General features: G+C 43.9%; 1 protein-coding gene across 8 annotated transcripts in view; it reads right to left on the reverse strand.

Moving 5' to 3' along the window:
• Positions 1-26,514, reverse strand: part of RALGPS1 (Ral GEF with PH domain and SH3 binding motif 1) — a 965,034-nt gene that overhangs the window by 84,990 nt on the left and 853,530 nt on the right. For all 8 annotated transcript variants that reach the window (XM_029614240.1, XM_029614239.1, XM_029614238.1 and 5 more), the window contains one exon: positions 20,383-20,434. In XM_029614240.1, the coding sequence (XP_029470100.1) occupies positions 20,383-20,434 (52 nt within the window). The remainder of the gene's footprint in view (positions 1-20,382; positions 20,435-26,514) is intronic.

Below are 26,514 nucleotides of genomic sequence, written 5' to 3' on the forward strand. Positions count from 1 at the left end.
CAAAGCAACATCAGAAGAGCAAAACAGCCCCCCAGAGTGGCAAGAACATGTCAAGGTTTATGGTCTAGGGTTTGACAGCAAGGCCCAGTGGAGGAAAAATCCCGGGTGTAAAGTCTGAGCATGGCAGCAAGACTGAGTGGCACAATTATTCACTAGGTGTAGCATGAGAGGGACAGCTGCAAGGCAATATGGCATGGGAGATGCCAGTCATTGAAGCATGTGCCAATTGTCAGATCCAGTACAAGAGAATGAACTGTGATAAGTATCATTTTCTTGAAAGAAGCTTTTATTACTTTCTGTGCTTCAACCTGATCTGAGGTGAAATTTTTATTTTCTTGTGAAATGGCCTTTCTGAATTAAACTATTATCACATTGAGAACATGTAAATGGTTTCTAAAGAGTGTGGTTTAATTTTTTTGATAAGTTGTGGGGGTCTAGAAACATTTTCACATATTCAGTTGAACTCTGGCTGTTCCATTTCTTGGTTTTCTTGATTTTATTTTGCATAGGTTCAGCGACGCGCGCATGTCCCGGGACGTGCGTATGTCCTGGGGCTTGAAAAAATGGGTGGGGAGTGGGCGGGCCGGGACCGGAGCTTCCAGGTACAGCGGCCATTTGCCGTTGTGCCCGGGGTCGCGGGCCGGCTGTCGCCAGCGCGTGCAACCTATGCCTACCCGGAGGCAGGCGCAACTTAAAAATTAAAGGTAAGGGGGGGTTTAGGTAGAGCTGGGGGGCAGGTTATGTAGGGGAAGGTGGGGGGTGGAAGAAAAGTTCCCTCCAGGCCACTCTGATTTCGGAGTGGCCTCGGAGGGAATGGAGGAAGGCTGCGCGGCTCAGTGCGCGCAAGTTACACAATTGTGCACCCTCTTGCACCCCCTTGCACGCACCGACCCTGGATTTTATAACATGTGCGCATGTTATAAAATTGGGCATAGATTTGTGCCCACACGTAGTTTTTAAAATCTGGCCCAATGTGTTCTTTTCTTCAGACTGAGTCGGGGTTTTTTTGTTTTTACAACTCTCCCCAGTATAATCAAGAAACAATCAGGATGGGAGAACCAGGCTAATACTGTAGAGGGTTAGAAGAAAAGGTAAACCATAAAATGGGTGGAGTATGCAGGACAACCTTGTATTTTTTTTTATATTTCATATTTTTTTGTCTGGGGATAAACAAAGCATAATCATAACTAATAAACTAACTAGAGCAAACAACACAGTGATGACAAAACTCCCATGCTGGTAAATACTAGGCATGGGAGGTAGGCAGAGCAGTAATAGTAGTTCCCCCTATATTAGTATATGGAGATTGGCAGGTAGGCAGATCAGTAGCACGAAGACCTCTGTAGTGGTATAAGTGGAGTCACAGGTAGGCAGAGTGGTAACAGTTAGGCCCCTTAGGTGTCCTTTCTCAGTGGGTGAGACCAGTACAGCAGTACTAGCAGCAGGTAGCCAAAAACATTTTTATAAAGTTGAAGAACAAGTGAAGTTTGAATTTTTGAACACTCTGAGAATACAGCTTAATATATACTTCAGCCTCTTTCCAGAACAAAGTCTCAGAAGAAATGCACAGTACTCCTCACACATACCCAGACTCCAGGATCAGTGTCACTGGATTCAGAAAGCAGCAATAGATTGGAAAAGAACATTTCTTCACTCTGACATGTTGTCTAACTTGTCTCTGTGGTCTCCTAGATAATATGTCCTGCCCAGTCTGTAATAAAGCTGCGAGATCACACATGATTCACAGAAAAGGGATGGTTGCTATGCCTACTTATACCTGTCTTCCCCACTGACTTCACTGGGAAGGGCTGGCTGCTTTAGCTACTTAGTTACAATTATTAACTGGCACTGCTGTTTCTCAATGATTTCAATGGCCCATAGAAATGAATGGGTGATGAAATTAATGAAATTAATAGGATATGTTTCATTCACAGGATGGGCCCCATTTGTTTCATTTGTGTTGGAATCCACAAATGAAACAAATGGGATCCATTCAATTCAGATGTCACATTCATTTTAAACACATGCACATCCCAAATGATATACTGACACAGCAAATAAGACAACATCTTTGAGCAGATCTATAGCTATCCTACAGCCAATATGGCCTCGGCTATAGCTGCCACCTACTGGTAGCACCATCACGCCTTCCCAATGCTGCTGCAAAAAGCTGCCTCTTCTCTCTCCCTTTCTACTCCTGCTTTTGGCACTCAGGAGCTATTCCAGTACAGCACAGCAGAAGCTGCCTCCTCCTGGACCAGAAACCAGCCTGAGAGTAAGGGTGGTGCAGCCTCCAGTTCCCCACCCCCAGTGACAGTGATCTGAATAGTCCTGTAAAGAGAGCCCTCCAAACTGTGCAGCTGTGTAAGGTAGCTCTGGGGGCTGCTCTAACCCTTGGAACAAGATTGGCAGGCTTAAAGATGAATCAATTCCCTAACAAAGGGGGAAGAGTCTCATCCCAGAGGCGAGAGTGAGGAGATAGAAATGACAGACAGAAGTGCTGGAAGTGCTCCTGCTTTTGCCTGCACATGGCAAGAAGTAGATAAGAGGGAGACTTAAGTAATTGCTGCATTTTGGCCAATCCTTTTATTTTATTTTGGTTCTCTTGCCTTGTTTTAGCATGACCTTGAGCAAAAGAAAAACATGCTACCGTGATTGTTTCTTCCCTACTCAATCTAGCTGGGGGTGGCAAAGAGAGTGAGAAGTTGGGATGTAGGGGGTGCACATTTATATGTTGATTTTTGTCTGCATATCAATAATCCCATCCCCTTCTGCCAAATCCCCTTTCACCTGCCTGGTGTTGCGACCGTCGCCGCCTGATGTCTCCACTCCGCCCACCTTACCTCTTTGGCGACTCCCTCTTTGGTTGATGGAAGTTTGGCAGCCGCGGCGTCATTTTGCCGACCTCCTCCGGCGCCCCCGGACCGGCTAGACACTGCCTTCCGCCATGTTCTCCTGAGGCCTAAGGGTGCGCGCGCAGCGCGACCCCGATTCAAGTACCGGCTGTGGCGCGAACCTCAGGGGCATCCCCCTGAGATGATGTCATCATCGCCAGATATTTAAGGTCTCTTGTTTTGCTAGCTAATCAAGTTAGCAAAGGGTTTCCTACCTAGCTGCCTCCAGGTATCTCTGCGGATGGGATTCGCTCTCCGCTTACCTTGCTACTCTGCCTCCTTGGACTTTACCAGGGGTACCCGCTCCTCGGGGGCCTCGCTCTCTCTCTTGCTTTTCAGGTCGCAGTCTAGAACTGGTACTCGCTCCTCGAGGGCCCACGTTCCCGGACCTGCCACTGAATATACCTTCTGCCAGGAAGTCACTGCTGCCTACAACACCAGTGAGTTACCACCTCTCTCTCAGAGCTTTTCCTGGAACCAGGTACTCGCTCCTCAAGGGCCTACTTCATTCCAGCTCCTGGGCTGTTCCTAGAGACTATTGTGTGAGTGTTACCATCAAGGTTCTGTTCCTGAACTCTGCCTACTCACTATCTCAGTTTCTCTACAGCTCAGCCATCCTGGGATCACTGATCCATTGCCTGAGGGACTACAGCCCAGCCGGGCTCTTCCAGCTCACTAGTGCCACCTCTGGTGGTTCTCTAAAACAGTTAAATAAAAGAACTAGTGTGTGTCTGTCTTCCAACTCTGAGCCTGACTGGTGGTCCATCTCAGGATCTTCCCCCATGGGCATGGTCATCTGCCACCGGCCCAAGGATCCACCCATAATTATCACAAATAATAACACCTGGCATGTGAGTGTGAGGCATGGGGGAAAGGAAGGATAGAGAGGGGGGCTAAAAGGTGAGGAGGAAGGTAAGGGGATTAAAAGGTGAGGGTGAGGGAGAGGAAGGAAAGAATGGAAGATGAGAGGAAGGATGAAAGAGGAAAGAGAAGAGGTAGATATACCTGAGGTGGGATGGAAGGGAAGGGAGACAAGGATAATGGATGGAAGGGGAATTGGAAGAAGAATGAAAGGAGAGGACGGATAGAAGGTGGGGATTGAAGGAAAGAAAAGACAAGGATTTAAAGTAAGATATGTTGAAAAGTGAAAGGGAAGGATGTAATTTGATGAAAAGGGAAGAAAAGGAGGGGAGGGGAAATAGGTAGTGTAGAAGTGGGGGAATTGGAAATAGGAGAGGGGAGGGAGGGATGGAAGATGAAGTGAGAGAGGGAGAATGGAAGGTGCTGGGATTGGAAGGAGAAAGAGGAGGGAAGGATGAAAAGTAAGGAGGATGAAAGGTGAGAGAGAGCAGATTAAGAATGGAAGGGGAGGGAGTTGGACGTGAGAGAGGAAGGACTGAATATGAAAGAAGGCAGAGGAGGAGGGAAGGATGGAAAGCAGAGGGAATGATGTATAAGCTGAGCGGGGAGGATGGGATGGTGAGGGGAGGGTGAAAGATGGGGGAGGGGAGGGAGAATAATTTGGGAGTAAAGGGGGTTTACAGAGAGGATGTATGGGGACAGTTATTGAGGGAAAGGACAAGGGATGGAGGGATGAGGGGGGTAATAGTGGGGAGAGTTAGGAAAATGTAGGGTTTCGACATGGAGAACTACAGGGGGAGAAGGAGGGATGAAATAGAAAAATGAATTTATAATAAGGAAGAGAAAGAGGGGAAATGGAGAAAAATGAGATGACAAAGATCAATGTTAGACAGAGTTGTAGGGAAGGAACTGAAGAAAACAGGAGAAGAGAAAAGGAATGGATAATAGACAGAAAGTCCTAAAAAAGAGGTTAGAACATAAACAAGAGGAAATCAGAAAAAAAAGATGAAGATTGGAGTGATTAGAAAAATGTCCAGAGAACAAAGGGAGAAAAAAAAGCATTTTATTTTCAGTTTAGTGAATGGAATATGTCAACTCTAGGATATCTGTGTTTTGCACAGTGCAGGAGGACATGCATTTCTGGTCCCATTTTTCTGGTATTACACTACATGTAGAGTCTGTCTTAAGGTTTCCAATACAGTTTTGATTTGCATATTTCTATTTATAAGTTGTGATCACAGGGAGGATAACTTTTAAAGAACTGTTTGTGGCAGCATATACACATGTATGTGTCTGAGCGTAGTTTTACTGTAAAATTTTATAACGTGTGCATCAATATATGTGGATATTATAAAATGTGTATGTATGTTTTCCCCTCAACATATGTAGACTAACGTGCAAATTCATGCAATGCACTGAAACCATGTATTTCAATGAAATGAATGCACATACTTTACAAACCTATTTTAAAAATATACGTGCACTGGGGGTAATTTTCAAAAGGATTTGCATGCTTAAAACTGAGTTTTACCCATGTAAATGCACTTTACGCACATAAGTAGACTTTTGAAAATTGCTACAATAGTACATGCATAAATCCGTTGAAAATTACCTTCATAAATTTTATGAGCGAAAATAAAGAAGGACTTATTTGCATATGTCAGAATTTCCATGTGTAAATCAGTGCATTTTAAAACATATGCGTGTGAGTAAAATGTTTAGTTTAACCAGTCAGCCCACCAGATTGCCCAGTCCTTCTCCATCTAGATCCTCCTGATTTTTCAGCCTGAACGCCCTCTAATTCGTCCAAAACTCTCACCCAGTTAGTATTACATGATAAACACTTTTAATATCACTTGGGCCAGATAATTACGTAAGTTGGAAAATATCCATGCAAGTCCTTTAAAATAGCAACATATGTGCATAACTGTGGGCCCTTCTCAGGACACCCTCACACCACTTCCTTTTTAAGCATGTATATGTGGGTTGGAAAAGGAAAATACATGCATAGCTTGGAGTTTTTTAAAATATGGAATACATGAGTAAGGCTCCTTAGGCGTTTAACGCTTTGAAAATTCACCTTTTATTCTGTATATGTTGAGGGTCTATCTGTGGATGACATCATCATGACTTAAAGGCATAAACTCTTCTCTCAACTGCTTAACATGGTAGAGATTACAAATCAACTGGTTATAGTTTAAGGCAGGGCTTCTCAAACCTGTCCTGGGGACCCCACTGCCAGTCGGGTTTTCAGGATATCCACAATGAATATGCATGAGAAACATTTGCATATACTGAGTCTCCATGATATGCAAATGTATCTCATGCATATTCATTGTGGATATCCTGAAAACCCGACTGGCAGTGGGGTCCCCAGGACAGGTTTGGGAAGCCCTGGTTTAAGGGTTTTTCTGGTAGAGGTTAAGGAACAAATCCATACAGAAGTAGGAGTCACACGGATTGGATAAAACTCACACTTGCATCTGTTTATAGTCTATGAATAATAATGGTAGTTTCACTATATTTCACCTGGCCATGGGTGCCAAATTGCCTGGCTACGGCTCTGGAATATCTGCTGACAGATTTGATTACTGCATTTGTTTAACACATATATGCCAGATGAAGTACATTTTATAAATAATTTTACAAGTACGGTCATTCTCAGCTCACCATAAGTTCCTCACTTAGGCCTGGATCTTCTAAAATCACAGGCCTTAGTGAATGGTGCGATACCAGGGGGCGGGCGAAGCGGGGGGCAGTCCTGCGAAAGCCGGCAGCGATCGCACCACTGCGGTGCGATCACTGCCGGCTTTCGCAAACCAATAGCACCACCGTGAAAGATGGTGCTATTGGGCGTGTTACTGGCAGCGATAAGGGGCCTTCCCTTTTCGCCGTCAGCTATGTCTTCACCACGTCCGCACCGGTGCCGCCCCGACTCCTCCCCTTCCGGTCCCGACTCCGCCCCGACTCCGCCTCGATCTAGCGTGCGAAAGCTATAGAAAATGACCCCCTTAGAGCCAGATTCATTAAGACTTTTCTCCCATTTTGTGTCTATGAGAAAAATCCTTAGTGAATCAAGTACTTAGGTATCTAAATTTGGGGGGCTCAGCTTTTTTTGGAGTATTGGTCTCAATGTGTTCTTTCGTACAGATAAAAGTAATATTACACAGCGAGAGTAATTTACAAAAGCACATGCAAATGGGATTTTTAAAAATGGCTCACCTGATACATAGGTAAACATATGCATATGTCCTTTTGGCATGTACGTTTATCTGGACTGAGCAGAAGTATTCCTAGGTCCGGAGTTGGGGAGAGGTTGCTTTCACATGTCTAAGTTTTAACATTCAAATGTATGCATTTAAATTTTCCTGAAAACTTTCTGTGCATTACATAGCATGTGTAAGTGTGTGTGTGGATAGATTTGGTGGAATAACTTTCAAAGTGGACTTGAAGCGATGCAATTTACTCATGTATAGATAATGTTACAAAATTATCCCTATAAAGAGTGATGTCCGGGGACTGCCTGACAAAACAGAAATCCATCCACCTCGCAAAACAAAGTCCCTGCAACGCGGACCACTGTCCGGGGCAGGCACAATGTGTGTGTGTAGCTGGCGATGGCTGTGCAGGGAAGAAGGAAGGGGAGCAGGAGAGAAGGCAAGGGGGGGGGGGGGCATGGGAACTTAGGAAAGGGAAAATGATAAGATAGTGGGAGGGAGACGCAGGGAGCGGTGAGAGGGTGACGCTGGGGGGTCAGCCCGGATTTAAAGTGCCAAGAGGAGGGAATCACCTTCTTTTTGGCTTGGGTTTGATGACGGCAGTTCCCACCCGCCTATCCCTTCAACAGGACAGTTAGGAACAGAACTAGGTAGTCGCTGCTCAAGTGAGGTGAGGTGGCCAGACGATAATGAAAAGGAAGCACAGCAAAGAGCCCACAATAGGTGTCTGCTCCGATCGGCAACGGGACACAGCTAATTATGGGCAATGGAAACTCCCAGCTTCAACGGTGATGGAGGGAAAATCTAGAAGACAAGCACCAAGTCAGGGCCACGGACTTTTATAAAATGGGGCCCCTGGCCGAAAAGCTAGAAGACAACAAGCAGCACATCAGGCCCTGGACCTTTATGTAACAGTTATGGGTTATTAGATGTTAGATGTAGCAGAATGCCTGTATTTTAATGCCGTACAATATTCGATGTAGTAGGATAGTTATTGGTATGCTATATAAAATGGAACTGTTATTGAAAGCTTGTGCTGCGGCCATAATTATCCACATAAAGATGTTTTTGATGATGGAATGAGTTTGGTGTCCTTCTTATGTTGAGCAATGGGCAAAAGGCATATGTGGTTGGGGAGGGAGGAAGCTCGCACCTGCACACATTGTGGTAACTGCACAACACTACTTGCATTTCATACTATATAGAACCATCCACACAGCTAAATGCTGGATTCTTTACAGATTCTGATACCTTTCACTGGATCAACATAAGAATAATCCAAAGATGTTACATTATGCTGGAGTTTCAATGTAAGAACTGCCATACTGGGTTTGATCAAGGGTCCATCAAGCCTAGTATCCTGTTTAAAACAGGGGTCAATCTAGGTCACAAGTATCTGACAGATTCCCAAATAATAGACATATTACATGCTGTTTAAGTCCAGAGATAAACAGTGACATTCCCCATGTCAACCTGGTTAATTATTATTTAAGAATTTTTCCTCCAGGCACTTGTCCAAACTTTTTATAAATTTTGATATTTTAACTATCTTTACTGTATCCTCTGGCAGTGAATTCCAGAGCTTAACTGTGTGTTGAGTAAGAGGTCAGCACAGGTCTCTACTTCATTCTTGATAGGGACCTATGTGGTCTCGAAAGTTCATGCATTATATATTCAGATTATTCTTATGGAGGTTGATATTCAAAAGCCATTTAGATGGATAACTTATCTGGTTAACAATGGTCGGGCCACAGACCTGTCCCAAAGATAGTCAGATAAACTTATCCAGCTATCTTTCAGATAACTAGGTATATTCAGTGGTGCGATCACATAAGATATCTATCATAACCAACTTTCCGCAGGAGCAATATAGCTATTGGAACCCTGCACTAAGCATTAACAACAAATACAAATAGATAAAGAAACAAATGTTCCCTTCCTCCTTAGTATCCCACATCACCCTTTTCCTTATTTATCGCCTTTGCTATCCACAAATATGTAAAAGTTGGGCTCCTAGGTGGTTTATTTTTCTCTCTTAGGCTTGCCTGTAATGCAAGGATTCAATATTTGGTCCCAGGTTCTGCTCCTGGAGCAGCAGGACAGGTAGAAAATGACAATGTCATACTGACTGGGGTCCGGGAACACCACCTCAGGAGCTGTACCAGGACCACTGGCTGGCCTGGGGTTTATCTTCTGCCTAGCCAGCCCCCTCCCTCGCAGGTTGAGCCCTTGGGTTTTGGGGACCAGTAGGGCTTGGCTTTGGTGGCTGAACATCATGGCTGGAACCTGGGCTAGTACTGGGGCTTAGCTGGAGTTGGATAAGCTGGACGATGCTGGGCAGGATGGACCTGAGGACTAGATACTGGAGCAGGATACAATCATAGAATGGGTAGAATACTGATGAGGGACTGGGACTGGATACCAACACAGGCTGGGTTGGACAGTGTGCAAGGACTGGGACTGGATACTGACACAGGCTGGGCTGAATGCTGAGCAGGGACTGGGACTGGATACTGACACAAGCTGGGCTGGGCACCGTGCAAGGACTGGGACTGGATACCGACTAGAGATGTGAATTGGTACCAGACTCGTTTCCGGTATCGGATTCGTAGAACCACGGGAAATCTTCGTTTCCCGCGGTTCTGAATGCTTTTTTTTTTCGGCTGTCCCGAGCCGAAAAAAACCCCCCACGCCGACCCTTTAAATCTAATTATTTTATTTATTTATTTATTTATTTAAGGGTTTTTTATATACCGAGGCACGTTTGCAAAACATCACCTCTGTTCACAATGTAACATAACTTAGCAACTAGCTTTACAATAAAAACATTAACAGGGAGAGGGTTAACAAGGGCAGGAGATGATAAAACGAGAATTATATACATATGTACAAGTTAGATTTAACAAGATAGTTAAACAAAGCAGTCAGGATAATTAGGAGGGTGAAGTAATGAAGGGAAGGGGACGGGGGGGAAGGAAGTGGGGAGTATACCCACAGTGGGTGGGAGGTAGGGAGGGAGAATAGAGAGGGTGAGTGTCAGAAGGGCAGTTATGTCGCATCTTTGGGGAGAGTCAGTTCGTCAGTCAGGGTACGCTAGTTTGAACAGCCATGTTTTAAGATTGTGCTTGAATTTTTTGTGGCAGGGTTCCTGGCGTAGTTGGGAAGGCATATTTAGAATCCCCTACCCTTCCGACCCCCCAAAAACATTTCTAAAGTACCTGGTGGACCAGCAGGGGTCCCGGGAGTGATCTCCCGCTCTCGGGCCGTCAGCTGCCAGTAAACAAAATGGCGCCGATGGCCCTTTGCCCTTACCATGTGACAGGGGGCGGGCCATCCATTGCTCCTACCATGTGATAGGGGCCAGCCAATGGCACCGATAGCCTCTGTCACATGGTAAGGGCAAAGGGCCATCGGCGCCATTTTGATTAGTGACAGCTGACGGCCTGAGAGTGGGAGATCGCTCCCAGGACTCCCGCTGGACCAACAGGTACTTTAGAAAAGTTTTGAGGGAATTGGGAGGGTGGGGAATTGTAAATAATTAGATTTAAAGGGTTGGGGTGGGTTTGGGTGTTGTTTTTCTGTGTGCCCTTTCTTCCCACCCCCAAAAACGATAAGAAAACCACACACAAATTTCGTGGGGTTTCCCTATCGCTTTCGGGGACCCCCCCCCATACCTGATGGATGAGGAAATATCGTACAATATTTTCATCTGTCAGAAAAACGATTCACGTCCCCAATACCGACACAGGCTGGGTTGGACACTGTGCAAGGACTGGGAAACTGGGACTGGATACTGACACAGACTGGGCTGGATGCTGAGCAGGGCCTAGGATTGGATACCAACACAGGCTGGGTTGGATACTGTGCAAGGACTGGGACTGGATGCTGAGGAGGGACTGGGACTGGATACTGATACAGGCTGGCTAGATCCTGAGGAGGAACCTGGGACTGGATACAGACACAGGCTGGGCTGGATGCTGAGCAGGGTCTAGGATTGGATACCAACACAGGCTGGGTTGGACACTGTGCAAGGACTGGGACTGGTTAAAGACTGGGGCAAAACAAGGCAATGGAAAGGCAGGGGATGGTTACTAGGGACTGGACTGTGCAGGGCATGACAAGACTAGACAAGGCAGATAAGGACAGGGCCAGACAAAGACAACACAGAACAGAGAAATGGAGGCCAGAAGGCAGCAGTACAGAAGTTCCATTGGTTGCTAAGAATAAGGCCTGAAAGCCACTTGAGAAGGAGAGGCTTAGATAGGCCGCTGGGCAAGGCTGAAGGTAAGAGGGGGCCCAGAGGCCACAGAGCAAAGAAAGGCCTGAGAAGACTGTAGAGCAAGAGACAAGGTAAGAGCAGGTCTGGAGGCCACAAGGCAAGGTAAGGCCTGAGTAGGCCTCAGAGCAAGATATAAGGTAACAGAAGGCCCTGAGGCCACAAAGCAAGGAGAGGCTTAGATAGACTGCAAGACAAGATGCAAGATAAGAGAAGGCCCAGAGGCCACAAGGCATGGAGCAAGGTAAGAGCAGACAGCCAAGAGGTGACTCCATAAAGAGATACTGAGGTTCTGGCAAGGCAGGGTTAAATGGGGCTGGAGTTTGGGTGTGGTGTGAGCAGAGAGGAGGAGCTTGGCAAGGCTGGAGGAGAGGCTCATGTGTCCTTGTGGAGGGAAGGGGAAGGCTGCACAACAGGCTGAACCAGGGCACAGAGAGCCTGTGAAACAGGTGAAACCATGACAGAGAAGAGACTTCTCTCTGAAGGAAGCAACATTTTTTCTGCTACTGTTGCCTGCTTGTACAGAAATGACCTCTGACCCTCACTCAGGCTTTGGCCTACTTATGCTATTGGGCCTTGCCACTCTCCTTTGTAGGACACTGACAGTTCCCATGTCATGCATTTTCATGTTATTCCATCTCGAAAAGAATGTAGCAGAATTAGAAAAGGTACGGAGAAGGGGAACAAAAATGGATAAGGGGTTGAAATTGCTCTCTTATGAAGAAAGGCTAAACAGGTTAGGGCTCTTTAGCTTGGAGGACACAATTGAGGGGAGATATAAAAGAGGTTTATAAAATCATGAGTGGAGTGGACTAGGTAAATAATGAATGGCTATTTACCATTGCAAATAACATGAAAACTAGGGAACACTCCTGGAAGCTAACAGGTAGCAGATTTAAAAGAAATAGAAATATTTTTTCACTCAATGTACAATTAAGCTGTGTGATGTGTTGCAGGAGGATATGGTCAAGGCAACTAGCATAGCTGGATTTAAAAAGGGTTTGGACAAGTTCCTGGAAAAAAAAAGTCCATAAATAGTTATTAACTAGGTGACTAGGGCACCCATCACTTCTCACATGGAGTGAGCAACAAGATATTTGATCTACTTTTTTGGTACTGGCCAAGGTCAGAGACAGGATGTTGTGCTCAATGGACTTTTAGTCTGACCAAGTATGTTCTTAAAAATATCCTCTATTATAATTATGTTTTGATCTGTGTCGCATCTTTCCCAAGTAAGGTCCTTTAGTGAATGCCTTGTGATTTAGCAGTTACTAAACTAACCGCATTGCCAGCCAGTAACCAGATCAACACATGGGTAACACATTCATTTCTTAGTTGACATTTTATAGCTCCTTTAGGCATGCCACAACAGACACATTCTTCACACATCCTCTTCAGACAGCTGTGGTCAAACTTTCTGAGAAAACGGGTCAATTTAGGTACTGTGCCCAAGAGAAAAACCTGCTGTAAATAGCCAACCATCTCTTTAATGAAACTTATAAACATTACTGTTATTATAATTTTCTGATATACCTGGAAATATAGGGAGCAATGCTAAAGTCACCTGATGCTTCCAGTCTGAGACCAGCATCGATGAAAGGGCCCCTTTTCATGGTGCCATGCTGTTTCTTTCCTTCTGGCTCTGAAGAGCTCCATCTCAGGGACAACCCCTCCTTAGATGCCAATGACCAGGCGCCTTCTGGCACCAAGCCCTTCTGCACCTTTCTCGACCCTAAGCATGCAGAAATATCAGAATGGGGAGCTTTCATCATGATGTGCGGATGGGAGGAGCCCTTGCTCGACTCCCATCCGCACATCATGATGAAAGCTCCCATGGGAGAGATTGTGGAGGCCCTGCTCTGAGAGAAGGAACAGCTCCTATGACCAGACTCGTGGGTGTATTCCCTGGAGATCCTGCATTTTCCAGGCCTGTAATTGCTGGGTTTTAGGGGTCATCCTAACACAACTGGAGCAGTTTGCCATGTCATTGTCAATGCCTATACACCTACAGAAGATTTCATAGCATTGTTGATAGACAACAGATGCCCCCAGATACATAACTTGAAGCCACTGATGACTGGCTTGTTCTTGGGCCTTCCCCCGGAATCGCAATCTTACAATCAAATGATTTTAGTTAAAGGTAGCACTTAAAAGTGCTGTTGAGAGGCTGCCAAGGCAACAGGAAAAGGAACTGTAAGAATGGAGAGAGAAAATACAAGAAAATATCAAGAAAGAGGGTTACACATCATGTGGAAATTCAGAAAAAAATTAGACTGAGGGGCTCATGAGGTAGCATGTGTGGAGGAGCATTGTGCATGCTCAGTAAACTTTTACTGATCTGGGAGAGGCAGGGCTGTTTTGTGCCTTCAAATAACGTCACCCATGTGTTATGGCTAATTCAGTTCTGCTTGTTAATAGAGAAATTCAGTAACTCCATATTACGATTTTTAGCTCCATATGATTGTAAGCCAGTGGCTTATTAAATTGTTCTTTTTCCTGCCTGGCTAGGGTAAATTAAATTACAAAAGAGAAGCCCCTGGCCACTTTCTTTTGAACTTAGGAAATATCCATTGGTAGCTTTACTCGCGTCGCCAGGCCTTTTTAAAATAGGCCCGGCACGCACATAACCCTTTTAAAATCTGGCCCATATCATTTGAGAATGATATACCAATATGATTTGCCTCCATTCTTGTTAAATTTCAGATGATATTTATTCTTCACATCATTTTTAAACACTTTAATTGCTTCTAAACTAAGCAAGCCATAGACAACCCATCTCCCATTTCTCTTCAAGAAACGTGCTGGAATAAAGCCACTGTGGCGTGCTTGCCACAAATGCATAACTTGACGTTAAAGTGGACTACTGTGATTTTTTAAAACTGTTTTTTCTTGGAGCTGGGTGAGCTTTCGGAGAAGGGTGGCATGGGCTGGAGTATAAATTACTTGAAGGGAGTATAAGAAACTCATTTAAAGATGAATTTTCAAAGTTATGAGTATAAAAATAAGGATATACATGCATAAGTAGCTTCTACTCTCATATTCTGTACTTTATAAAAGCTCAACATTCGCATGTATTTTCACTTTTACACACACACATACGTGCTTAAAAAAGGGACGGTCTAGGGGCATTCCTGGGCAGGACCAAACGATAGGCACATATGCTACTATTTTAAAAGACACTTACACACGTTTAGCTTCCAACTTACTTGTGTATATTTACACCTGCTAATTATGTGGCATAAGTGATATTAAATGTGTTTATTGTATAGTACTGACTGGGTGGGAGGTCAGGCTGAAAAACCAGGAAGGTTTCAATGACTTGGAGGAGGGCTGGACAAACTGGTGGAATAATTGGTTAAACTGATAATTTCACACATGCGCGTACACCGATTTACGCATATAAATCCCAACTTATGCAAGAAAGTCCTACTTTATTATGGCACATAAAATATATGTGAGTATATTTTTAAAATAAGTGGGTAAAGTACACACATTCAATGCATGTATTCATGCTTTGGCTTACATATGTGCATATGCTGTGGGGTAAACATACATGTATTTTATAATATGCGTCTATGTGATGCACGCATATTATAAAATGCTATGGCAAAACTATGCATGGCCACATACACGTGTATATACTGCTGCACACAGTTGTTTGAAAGTTATCCTCCCTGGATTTAATATTCTGCATCGCACATACAACCCGAATACATATGGGAATATTAGAAAAGTTATCCTGGTCAGAAGGAATGGCATACAAAATAGGCCTTGAATATATTGTTTTTCCTTCCTGTATCAACAACACATTGTGGGGCAAATTTTAAAAGCCCTAAGCGCGCCGACCCTATTTTGCATAGGCCCGGCGAAACGCGTATGTCCCAAGGCTTGAAAGAAAGGGACAGGGCGGGGGCGGTCCGGAGCGGGGGCGCGGCCAGAGGCCTCCGTAGGGCCTCTAGGCCGGGGGATCGCGTGCCAGTACTCGGCTGGCGAGCGCAACCAACGCCTGCCCGGAGGCAGGCACAACTTGAAAAATAAAGGTCGGGGGGGGGGGGGGTTTAGGTAGGGCTGGGGGGCGGGTTAGGTAGGGGAAGGTGGGGGGGGGGGGCAGAAGGCCTCGGAGGGAACAGGGAAAGCCATTGGGGCTCCCCTAGGGCTCAGCGCACACAAGGTGCAGGTTATAAAATCGGGTGTAGATTTGGGCGCGCAGGGTATTAAAATCCAGCCCTATATCTGTAAAAGTATCAGTAAGAATGTTTTCGAAGTATAACTATGGAGCTGAGGTTGAACATTGGCTTTTGTTTTTTTTGGCTGTGCTAAACTTTGATTAATAGACACAGTAAATGTGGTACACTTAAAATCACACACACACATACACACACACACACACATAAACAAAGGTTGTTTCTTGAACCTGGCTTCTGAATCTTAAACTTACTGAGGCACAGAGAGTTAGGAAAACAATGTTCTTTGAGTGAACTCAGCAAGGATCATGCAGCCATTTGGAAGGAAATGACAAGTAATGGCCAAACGGTGTGGAAGTTTTCACCTGTCTTTACAGTTATTCTCCGTATGCTAGATTGCCCCACGCAATAGTGAACCATTTAAATACAGTACTGTTAAAGAGCTGCATTCAAAAATGTATTCTATTTCTGATCTAGCACCTATTAATATGACAAGGAATTTACAATTACTCCACATTTAGAGCCTAACTTTCAAACCTATCCGTGATACAGCATTTGCCTGCATAAGTGGACACGCACAGATTAATGCTCAGTAGAAGCCACACAGTATATAAAATACCATATATTTCTGCTTCGAAAGTACATGCAAATATTTCCAATGCAAGAAAACACATACTTTCTCTACCCATTTTATAAACATACGAGCATATATTTTACATGCTTAAAAGACTATGTAATATATATGCGTAATAACCATGATTTATATGTGGAGGCAAGTATTTTAAAAGTATACACATATAGTGTTTCGAAAATAGTTACCTGTGTACTTGAAATCACTAGATCACTGTTATCTTTACTAGTTTACCCATTCTTTTTCCAGTACACCTAGACTGTCTACAGGGCTGGAGGAACCACTAGGCGAGCTAGGCCTGTGCCTAGGGCGCCAAGACTTAGGGGGCGCCGCGGCAGGCGTCAGAATTTTGAAAGGGCAAAAAATGTCCTTTTAAAATTTTGCCAGCCCCTGACTCGCCATGCCTCCTCCCCAGTGCCACCCTCCCAACGCCCCCGTGGTGGTCCAGCGATCTGCTGCTCCCGGGGCCTTGGCTGTCACTAACCAAAATGGCGCCGGTGACCTTTAGCCCCTACCATGTGACAGGGGCCAACCAATGGCACAGATAGCCCCTGTCACATGGTAGGGGCTGAAGGCCACTGGTGCCAGGGGTGGATTAGCCTATCGGGGGATTGGGCTTCCCCCGGTGGGCCGGTCTAGCTGATCACGTGGCCGAAGTCTCCGGCTGCGCCAATCTTCTTTCTGTTTGTGTGTGTGTATGTGGGGTGTATGTGATGTGAGAAAGGAATGGTGCTTCTGTGTGTGAGACAGGGAAGGTGCTTCATGTATGTGAGATAGGGAGGGTGCTTCTGTGTGTGTGTGTGTGTATGTGTGTGTGTGTATGTGAGAAAGGAATCTGCCAGTTTATAAAAATGAAATGTGATAATACATATACCTCAACTTTTGTGCTGATAGTGCAACTTTTGAAAAGTTGGATGAAAGATGAAATTACTGAATTTTAAGCATCCCTCTTCTGGAAAATAAAATTTAACTTAAAGTGGGTAGAGACAAATACTCAAGCAAAAAAAAATTAAAGTATTTAAAATGTTCATCTCAGGAAAATCACAAATTTAAGATACTGATGCCAGGTGGGGTTTGTGTTGGTTTTTTTTAAAGCATAATTTAAGCATGAAGACTAGAATAGTTCCAATCTGAAACGGTTTTGCTTTTTTTTTTTTTTTTTTAAGCCTTTAGAAAATGTATATTTTTAAATGACTAAGGCTGGAATCATCCCATTTAAAAGGGAAGCTGACTAAGGATGTCTTTCTGTTCCATATCTCCCACATGAATAATCATACGTCTGATAGTTTGAAGAAAGACACTTGCTTTATTGCCTGAAAGCATAAAACAACGAAGCTTTTAGTAAAAGTGAAAAATCATGCAAGTCTGAAAGCAAGGTGCTTCTGTGAGCATGTAATATGTATGTGAGTCAGGGAGGGTGCTTCTGTATGTGTGTGTGGTGTATATGTGAGACAGGGAGGGTGCTTCTGTATGTGTGTGGTGTATATGTGAGTCAGGGAGGGTGCTTGTGTGTGTCAATGTGTATGTGTGAGAGAGATGGAGCATGGTTTTGGCTGGCTTGTGGCTGTGAGAGAGGGCATGTGTGTGATTAAGCCTGTTTGTAAGAGAGATAGAACATGTGTGTGATTGAGAGCTTGTGTGTAAGTGAAATAGAGAGAACATGTGTGTGATTGAAAGCCTGTGTGTAAGTAAGAGAGAGCGAGAACATTGTGTGATTGAGAGAGACTGGCCAGAGAGGTGACGTGTGTGTGAGAAAGACTGATCAGGGAGATGACTGGTGTGTGTGTGCTTGTGTGTGTGTGTGAGAGAGAGAGTCTGGTTGGGGAGATGATTGGTGCATGAGAGACAGAAACTGGTCCTGAGGGTGTGACGTGTGTGTGTGTGTGAGAGAGAGAAGAGACTGGTTGTGGTCCCTAAGGAAGAGGACTATGAGGACAGCTTCAGCAGCTACTACTGCTTCTATTGCGGCCTGCAAGGGAAAGGAGTAGGAGAACTGCTGGAGAGGGTAAGTAAAGGTGGCTTTTTAAGTTCATTTTTCTTGATTGACTACCATTTTAATTATTGGGTAGTACGTGATGTGTCTGCTGTTTGAAATATTTTATTGGTGTTTGGTAAAGCTTTCAAAATTTGCATGAGTCTTTAATTATTGGATATTCTATTCATCAGCTGTTTTGAAATTATTTTATTTGTATGATTTTATAATTATGATTAATGATTTATATATCTTGATTTTATTGATTTGTTTCATGAGGAATGGTGAAATTTTTGTTTTTCCATTGTTACACTGTATAGCAGGGGTCGGGAACCTTTTTGGCTGAGAGAGCCATGAACGCCACATATTTTAAAATGTAATTCCGTGAGAGCCATACAAGACCTACCAAATTAATTTACTACAACCCCCTACTCTCCTGACACCCCCCCCAAGACCTGCCAAATTAGTTTACTACAACCTCCCACCCTCCTGACCCCCCACAAGACCTGCCAAAAGTCCCTGGTGGTCCAGCGGGGGTCCAGGGCTCGCAGACAAATCTTTAATAAAAAAGTAAAAATCTAACAAACCCCCCCCTCCTGATACCCCACAAGACCTCTAAAATTTTGCCAGCCCCTGGACCACCAGGGACTTTTGGCAGGACTTGGGGGGGGGGGGGGGGTCAGGAGGGTGGGGGGTTGTAGTAAATTAATTTGGTAGGTCTTGTATGGCTCTCACGGAATTACATTTTAAAATATGTGGCGTTCATGGCTCTCTCAGCCAAAAGGGGGGTTTTGTTAAGATTCTTACTTTTTTATTAAAGATTTGTCTGCGAGCCAGATGCAGCCATCAAAAGAGCCACATCTGGCTCGCGAGCCATAGGTTCCCGACCCCTGCTGTATAGAGTCTGGCGTGATGCGATTTACAGTTCAGTTTTTGCCTGCACATTTATATTTATACTTTATGTGGCTTTATTCTGTATTTGGTGAGGGTTTGTGTTCTGCATGCAAAGACTGAGATGAAGCATTCTTTTAATATGTGGTTTCTCTGTAGGGATCTGTAGTAGCTTGGCCTGTTCTGTTTTCCTGATAGGAGGTGTATTGATATTTTTGATTCTGGTGTAATATTTGTGGTATTCTTTTTCATAGGTAGGGTTGTTATTCTTTGAGTATTGACAAATAGTACTGTGTTGATACAGGAGGACCATGCCGAAATATATCACAATAGGTATGATGCCATATGAATTCCAAGATGCAAAGTTTTCTTGTTGGCATCACAACTGTGCATGAAATTATCACAATAACCTGTATATTAATTTTACTTCAGAATATCATTTTTCATGTAAAATATGTTTTAAATGCATACTTTAAAATTGTGTATGGGGATAGGGCGCCAGACTGTAAGGTTTGCCTAGGGTGCCTAATACCCTTGCATCGGCCCTGACTGTCTATCATTTCACCCTAAACCCCCACCCATTCACCCAGAACTTCCATCCAAAAACTCCAGACAAAGAGACAGTCCAATTTCACTTGCAAGAGTCAATTAGCAGGTGTAAAAGTAAGAATACATTTGGTAATGTTTATGCATATATCTGTTACAAAATAGCATACTTCTGAACCCTGCCCCAGATTCCCCCTTTTTTTCCTCTGGTAAAATGTACGTGCAAAACAAAAAATATGCATGCATTCTTGATGTTTATAAAATAGCATAGATGATGTACATTCTACTTATGCATGGAACCCCTTTGAAAATGTACCTTTAAATACGGTATGTTCTTAACATACCCCTTCAACTGTACAGCATACAAGACTTACGTCTATAACTTTGAAAACGTTTTATGGGTGCAGCACAGCATGGGGGATATGACAGACCATGCATCACCTGAATGCTGCAAAGTACTGTAAGATGGATATATTGGGAGACACTGGCCACTGCCTTCCTGCAGCAAGGGTAAGCCACTTTGGTTCTCAAGAGCTGCAAATAGGTCTGGTTTGCAAGACAGCCATAATGAATATTCACCATATCTGAAACCAGACCTGTCCTTGGCTCTCAAGGTTCAATGTTGCCCACACCTTGTCTGAAGCATCTGATCACAAACATAAATGGGCCATTTTGATGAGATTCTTGATTTTATACATGTGCCATGTCATGCTGGTTACGTTTTGTAACATGCATTTCTTTTTACAATATTCTCTTGCTTTTTTAAACTTGACTAGTTATAAACTAAAACATTTTTCATTTAGAGCATTTTGAGTAAGTGGAATCGCCTTAATCTGTCCAAGCAATGAAGCAGTTCCTGGCTCCTAATGTTAAGCTACCAAAAAAAAATCTCAACATGATTGAACTCACCTTTCAAGTCCTGAAGACATTTCCTCACTAAATTCTGAGCTTTCACTGCTGCCTGGTAAAAGAAAAAACACATCCATAAGTGAAAATCCAGGGCAGAAATACAGATCAACCATTTGGCACCTGAAGTTGCAGGCAGGACATTTTTACTTAACGGTACACCAGACGGAGGATAAAGTAGTCATCTCTGCGAAGTCTTTAGCAATCAGACATTTGCTTCACACACCAGTTTTATTTTTGTTGGTAAAATAATCATGCAGTAGGGAGATGAGTTAAATGACAACTCTTACTGGTAAGGGTCTTTGCTATGCATTGACATAGCTAGTGAGGATACTCTTGCCAGTAGAGGGGTATATTTCCCTTCCCTCTTCTCTGTTCTGCTTTGCCTTTACAACAGTTCTTTCCTTTTCATTTTATTAAATATTTTTCTTTAACTTAGTAATGAAGAGATGCCCTTTGGATATACAAGAGTGTCTCTCCCATCAGTAAACTCGCAGGTACCTTGTAATACATCCTGTCTTGATGGATAAAGAATAAATACTGTTTGTTTTACAATGGTATCACATTGATCATTTCAGTGATCAATGTGATACCATATCTACTGGTGTGTCCTTGTTTCTACTGCAAAATATTAAAAAGCTTAACTTATTTGCCCAATTTAATGAGTGTTTTCTCCTAGGTTGTGCTTAAACAGAAATTTCATCTAAACGAGACCAATTTCTGTCATTTTTTGTATTCATTCTACTCTTGACCTGAAAGTTGTGCCAGATGATACAATGCCCTAATAGGCTGCAAACCCAACATTATTCCTATGAATTTCCTACCTCACAGTGCCACCACTAGCCGTCCTAGGGCTCACTGACAAAAACGCACTCGACAACATTAAACACGTTAGTACTTATTACCATCAACAGCAGGGGGGTGAATTTTTGCAAATTTCACGCAGCGACACAATGGGGCGTTCCGCAGTTCACTCCCAGTCCGCTCCAATTATGGAGCGGATTGGGCGGGAACTTCCCTAACCCCCTGCCTAGCCTTCCTTCCCCTTCCCCTCTCCTCCCCATCCCCTAAACCTAACCTACCTTTCACCATTGTTTAAAAATCTCTCTTACTTACTGCTCCTCAGGAGCATAAGTAAGTTAGACGCGCCAGCTGGCTGCCAGCATGCGCTTCCCCGGGACAACAGCTAATGGCCACTGTCCCAGCTGGCCTCCGTCCCGCCCCTCCCCACTGAGACCATGCCCCCTGGCCCATTCCTTTTCTAGGGCCAGACACTTCTACGCGAATCGCCACTTATGTGTGTGGCCAGGCCCTTTTGAAAATGTGTGCAGGGCGTACACAGCCCGGCTATGGCGATTTTTACTCACGCCGGACTTTTAAAATCTGGCCTTTAGTGAACAGCCACTGCTATTACTGGCATTAGTAGCGTGGGATCTTTTTAATGTTTAGATACTTGCCAGATACTTGTAAACTGGATTGGCCACTGTTGGAAACAGGATGCTGGGCTTGATGGACCCTCGGTCTGGCCCAGCATGGCAACTTCTTATGTTCAAATTCTGGTCCTTGAGAGGTGCCAAAAAATTTGGTTTTCAGGATATCTAGAAGTGAATCTTCACAAGACTAATTTGCATCCAGCAGTTTTAGGCTTAGGACTCAATTACGTACTTCTGTAATCCTGAAAACCAGTCTTGTGGGTGGCCCTCAAAAACTGAAGTTTGACACCAGTTTGAGCTCAGTTGCCCCAAATATCTGCATTAAGTATTATTACTTTTTCTGACATGAAAATGGTAGATAAGGGTAAGATAATTTGTAAATGCTTTTACCCTGTAAATTGGTAAGTGGTTGGAGCAGCAGGAAGCCAGGGGTCAATCTCACCATTGCTCTTTGTGACCATGGGCAAGTGACTTCACCCTCCATTGGCTCAGACATAAACAGAGTCCTTCATCAAAATGCGTTATGGTATTAACACAAATGCAAATTTTGGAAAGGGGCGGGATTAGGGAGGAGTTTGGATGGAATTTATGGAAATGAGGGGCATTATCACACTGTTTTAACGCCAGAAATAACTACTCCTTTTTTCCTGGCGTTAAGCTGTGCGATATGACCAAAATGGTTTGGCCATTTCTGGGCTAGTAGTCAAGTATTTATATGCCTATAGGAGGGCCATCTAATAGTTCGAGGTGAGGTGTTAGTGGTAGTTTAGGTTTTAGGGGCCAATTTTTCATGCAGAGTGAGACATACGAACAGCACAGTACACCTCGGTGAAGATGTGACGTCATTTGGCGTGAGGAAAGTCTCACAAATGTCTCAACCTAGCTTGATAGTACCCTGAGTCCATCAAACTAGGGTGAGAGAACATAGTAGAAATTTCATCTTTGTGAGACTTTCCTCACGCCAAATGACGTCAAATCTTCACCAAGGTGTACTGTGCTGTTCATACATCTCACTCTACATGAGAAACTGGCCCCCTAAACCACCACCACCACTTCACCTCGACCTATTAGATGGCACTCCTATAGAGATATAAATAGTTGCACACTGTGAGGTCCTCCCCAGAGTCAGTCTCGCTCTCTCTCTCTGTTCCAGAAATGGCCAAAATGCAATTCAAAATATTTATTGCAAATTGCAGGCATATTGCACAGCCTAATGCCTGGAAAAAAGGTGTAGTTATTTCTAGTGTTATAACTGTGCGATATTGCTCCTCATTTTACTAAATCCTGCCCAAAGTCCTCCCTGATCCCACCCCTCACAAAAATTTGCATTCGTGCCCTGTATTACTGTTCTTATCTCATGTGTTAACGCCATAACACATTTTGATGAATGACCCTGTAAGTTAGCTGAATGAGTAGTGCCGCCCATTGCCAGCCCCTGAATTATCCAGTTAAGTAGTTAGCCGGATAAGTGATATATCCAGCTAAATGTCGACCGTTGAACGTAGCCATTCAGCAGCTGCCAGTTATCCTACTTCTCTGACTAAGTATTTATTATTTATTTGTTTCCACAATTTCTATTCTGCTGATCCACCAATTTCATGACCCGATTTTAAAAGGCCCGCGTGCATAAAAAACAGGGGTTACGCACTCGGCCGGGCCTTGCACGTGTTGCACGCATTTTATAAAGGGCCTGGCCTCGTGTGTAACCCCCATTATGTGCCGAAGTGCCAAGCCCAAAGAAAGGGGCAGGCTGGGGCGGCCATTAGCCGCTGTCCCGGGGAAGTGTGCGCCGACAGCCAGCCGGCGCACGGAGTCTATTGCTGCTCGAAGGAGCAGTAAGGTACAAAATAAAAAGAATTCTAATAGTTAGATAAGAGATAGTGGTCGGGGAGGAGAAGGGAAAAGGTAGGAAAGTTAGATAGCTGTATAGGGAAGCTCCCTCCCAGTCTGCTCCTTAACCGAGCGCACTGGGAGGGAACTGAGGAAGCCTTACGCGCGTCACCGCACATTGCTTTTTAAACCCCCTCCCACGTGCATGTTATAAAATTGGCACATCTATGTGTGTGCGCCGGGAACCACGCACACATAGACATGTGCGCACGGGTCTTAAAATCGAACCCTCAGTGAATTACAGTCAACATACATAGTAAGGCAAAACAAAACCTTACAGAACACAAAACATGAACATGCCAAAACAACTAAAAAGCAACACTGATATACACCTCTTGGAAAAAAAAAAACACAGCTTAACAAGATCACGCAATACTCAGTCTGGGAAGGCTAGCGAAAAGAGATAATGGTTAAGTAGCATTTGAATATCAGCCTCCAGGTGTTTAATGTCCATCAATTCAAGTGTTTCTCAGAATGTACGTAATCCTTGGAAAAACATTGTTTTCAATTTCTGTACCTCTCTTGTTTATTTATTTATTATTTATTTAACATTTTTTATATACCGACAGCCGTTTGCACATCGTATCGATGTACATTTAACTCAGAACTAATAGGCGATGCCTTTACAAGGAACAGAAACTAAAAAATAAACAGTATAGTAACTAGGGATGTGCAGAGCAAAAGTTTAAGTTCATATGTCCATATGTCCAAAGGGGGTCCCATTTGCGGTCAATATGGACATAAACAGAATTCAATGAGTTGAGTATATGTCCATATGTGCAAATAAAAATTTAAACCCCTCACCCTCCTTAATCACCCCCCCCCAAGACTTACCACAACTCCCTGGTGGTCCAGCGGGGTCAGGACGCCATTTCTGACCAACTTTGCAAGGAGCACGTGACGTCGGCGTCACGTCGGAGTGACGCGGCATCACGTGATTCCCCGCGGGTTCGCGCCGGAACACTCGTTCGGCCCAAAAGGAACTTTTGGCCAGCTTGGGGGGGCCTCCTGACACCTCTGGGATTGTTTTGGAAGCCATGTATCTTTTTGGAGTAGTATTCTCGTTTAGTGACGAGGATGGTGTTCCTGTATTCGTGCATAAGTTGGTAGTAGGTTGTCTTGTGTGTTGGGGAGGGGAGTTTGCGCCAGCATCGTTCAGCCTTTCTAAGGCGGGACTTGAGATTTCTCAGTTCGGGTGAGAACCAGGGTTTTTTATTTGGATGGGCTGTTTTGATTGTTTTTGTCGTAATGGGGCAGAGGGTGTTAGCAATGTTTAGGGTAAGGTTGTTCCATGAGGAGAAGGCATTGTCTGGTGATGATAGATTGAGTTGGTCGATGATGTGGGAGCAGGCCTGTGAGAGGGAATCTAGGGAGCATGATTTACGATATTTGAGGGATAGGGGTATGGTAGGGGAGGGGAGGCAGGAGTGGGTGTGGGAAGTGCAAGGGTAGTACGAATGATGGAGTGGTCAGACCAGGGTACAGGAAGGCATGTTGGAGAGTGGATGGTTTTGATGGGTGAATTTGTAAAGATGAGATCTAGGGTATGTCTGGCTTTGTGTGTGGGGGCGTGTATGGTTTGGGTAAAGCCCATTGCTTCGAGTGAGGAGATGAAGGCTTCACATGCCAGAGATTGGGGGGTGGCATCAACGTGCAGGTTAAAGTCTCCTAGGAGGATAGTGGGTAGGTCTGGCGAGAGGGAGTTTGCAAAGAATTCGACCAAGAATTTGTGTTCCTCTTCATATGTGCTACTTTATAAAGCTCCCCAGTTTAATTATAATTTTGAGGGCATCCTTTATCAGGCATAGTTTTAGACTAAGAAAACATTTTAGTTTATAATTCTTTGCTACAGTACCATGTCACAATTTTAGTCTTCTATGAAAGTGTCATTAAAAAAAAATACAATTATGGAAGCTGATTTCATAATTTTTTCTAGGTTCTCTTACCAATCACAAGCCCACGTGGAGCCCTGTCTGAGTGGAGCCTCTTGAGGACATTAGAACAGATTAATTCTGTTTGTGTCACCAAGGTAGACACCTCAGCCTCTGTAAAAACTGGAGCCTTTGTAGGCTGTGCTGTCATTTTATGAAACAAAATCACCAACAGTATTTCCTATTTCATTTTGTGTCATTTTCCATCTGAAATGGCTCAAAAAAACAGCAAATTTTGTTTCATATCGTTATGTTATGTGTGCTAAAACAAAATTATAGGCGTGGGAAAATTAAACTATAGCAACATCATAAATAAAAAATGAAATGATACAGTATAATGATAGGAAACAACTTTGGTTTTTTTTTCCCCTTGCACACCCCAACCTTTTATTGCATCAACCAAAAACAAGTCACAGTACATGAGACCAAGTCTCTTCTTCCCTTCTCCGATATCTGAAGAGACCTTCATGGCCCTGCAAGCTCCTCTGCAAGTCTGCACTAGAGAATTCTTACGAGGCACCAGCTCTGACAACAGGAGGCATACTTGCTGCTGTTTCAGAAAAGGATGAAAAAGGCAAAATTCTCCACATTGGCTTCTCACACAAAATTATATCATAATGATTATAGCCTCTATTCTGCCAAATTTGAACGCATGGAAGAAATTATACAGAGGAGGAAAACTCCAGTGAGGAGACAAATATTCCCTGACAAATATTCCCTGAGTCAGCCTGAATGCCTTTCTTACAGAATAGGTCCTCAATACGCTAGAATTCTGCAGAACAGACAATGATATGATTAGTAGAATTCATGCCTGGAAATAAAGAGCTGAGTGTGGTTTCAGTGCAGACCCTTCAGCAACCAACTAGCAAACCATATCTCAT

The sequence above is a fragment of the Rhinatrema bivittatum genome, chromosome 8, assembly GCF_901001135.1.
Source record: "Rhinatrema bivittatum chromosome 8, aRhiBiv1.1, whole genome shotgun sequence".
Taxonomy (NCBI): Eukaryota; Metazoa; Chordata; class Amphibia; order Gymnophiona; family Rhinatrematidae; genus Rhinatrema; species Rhinatrema bivittatum.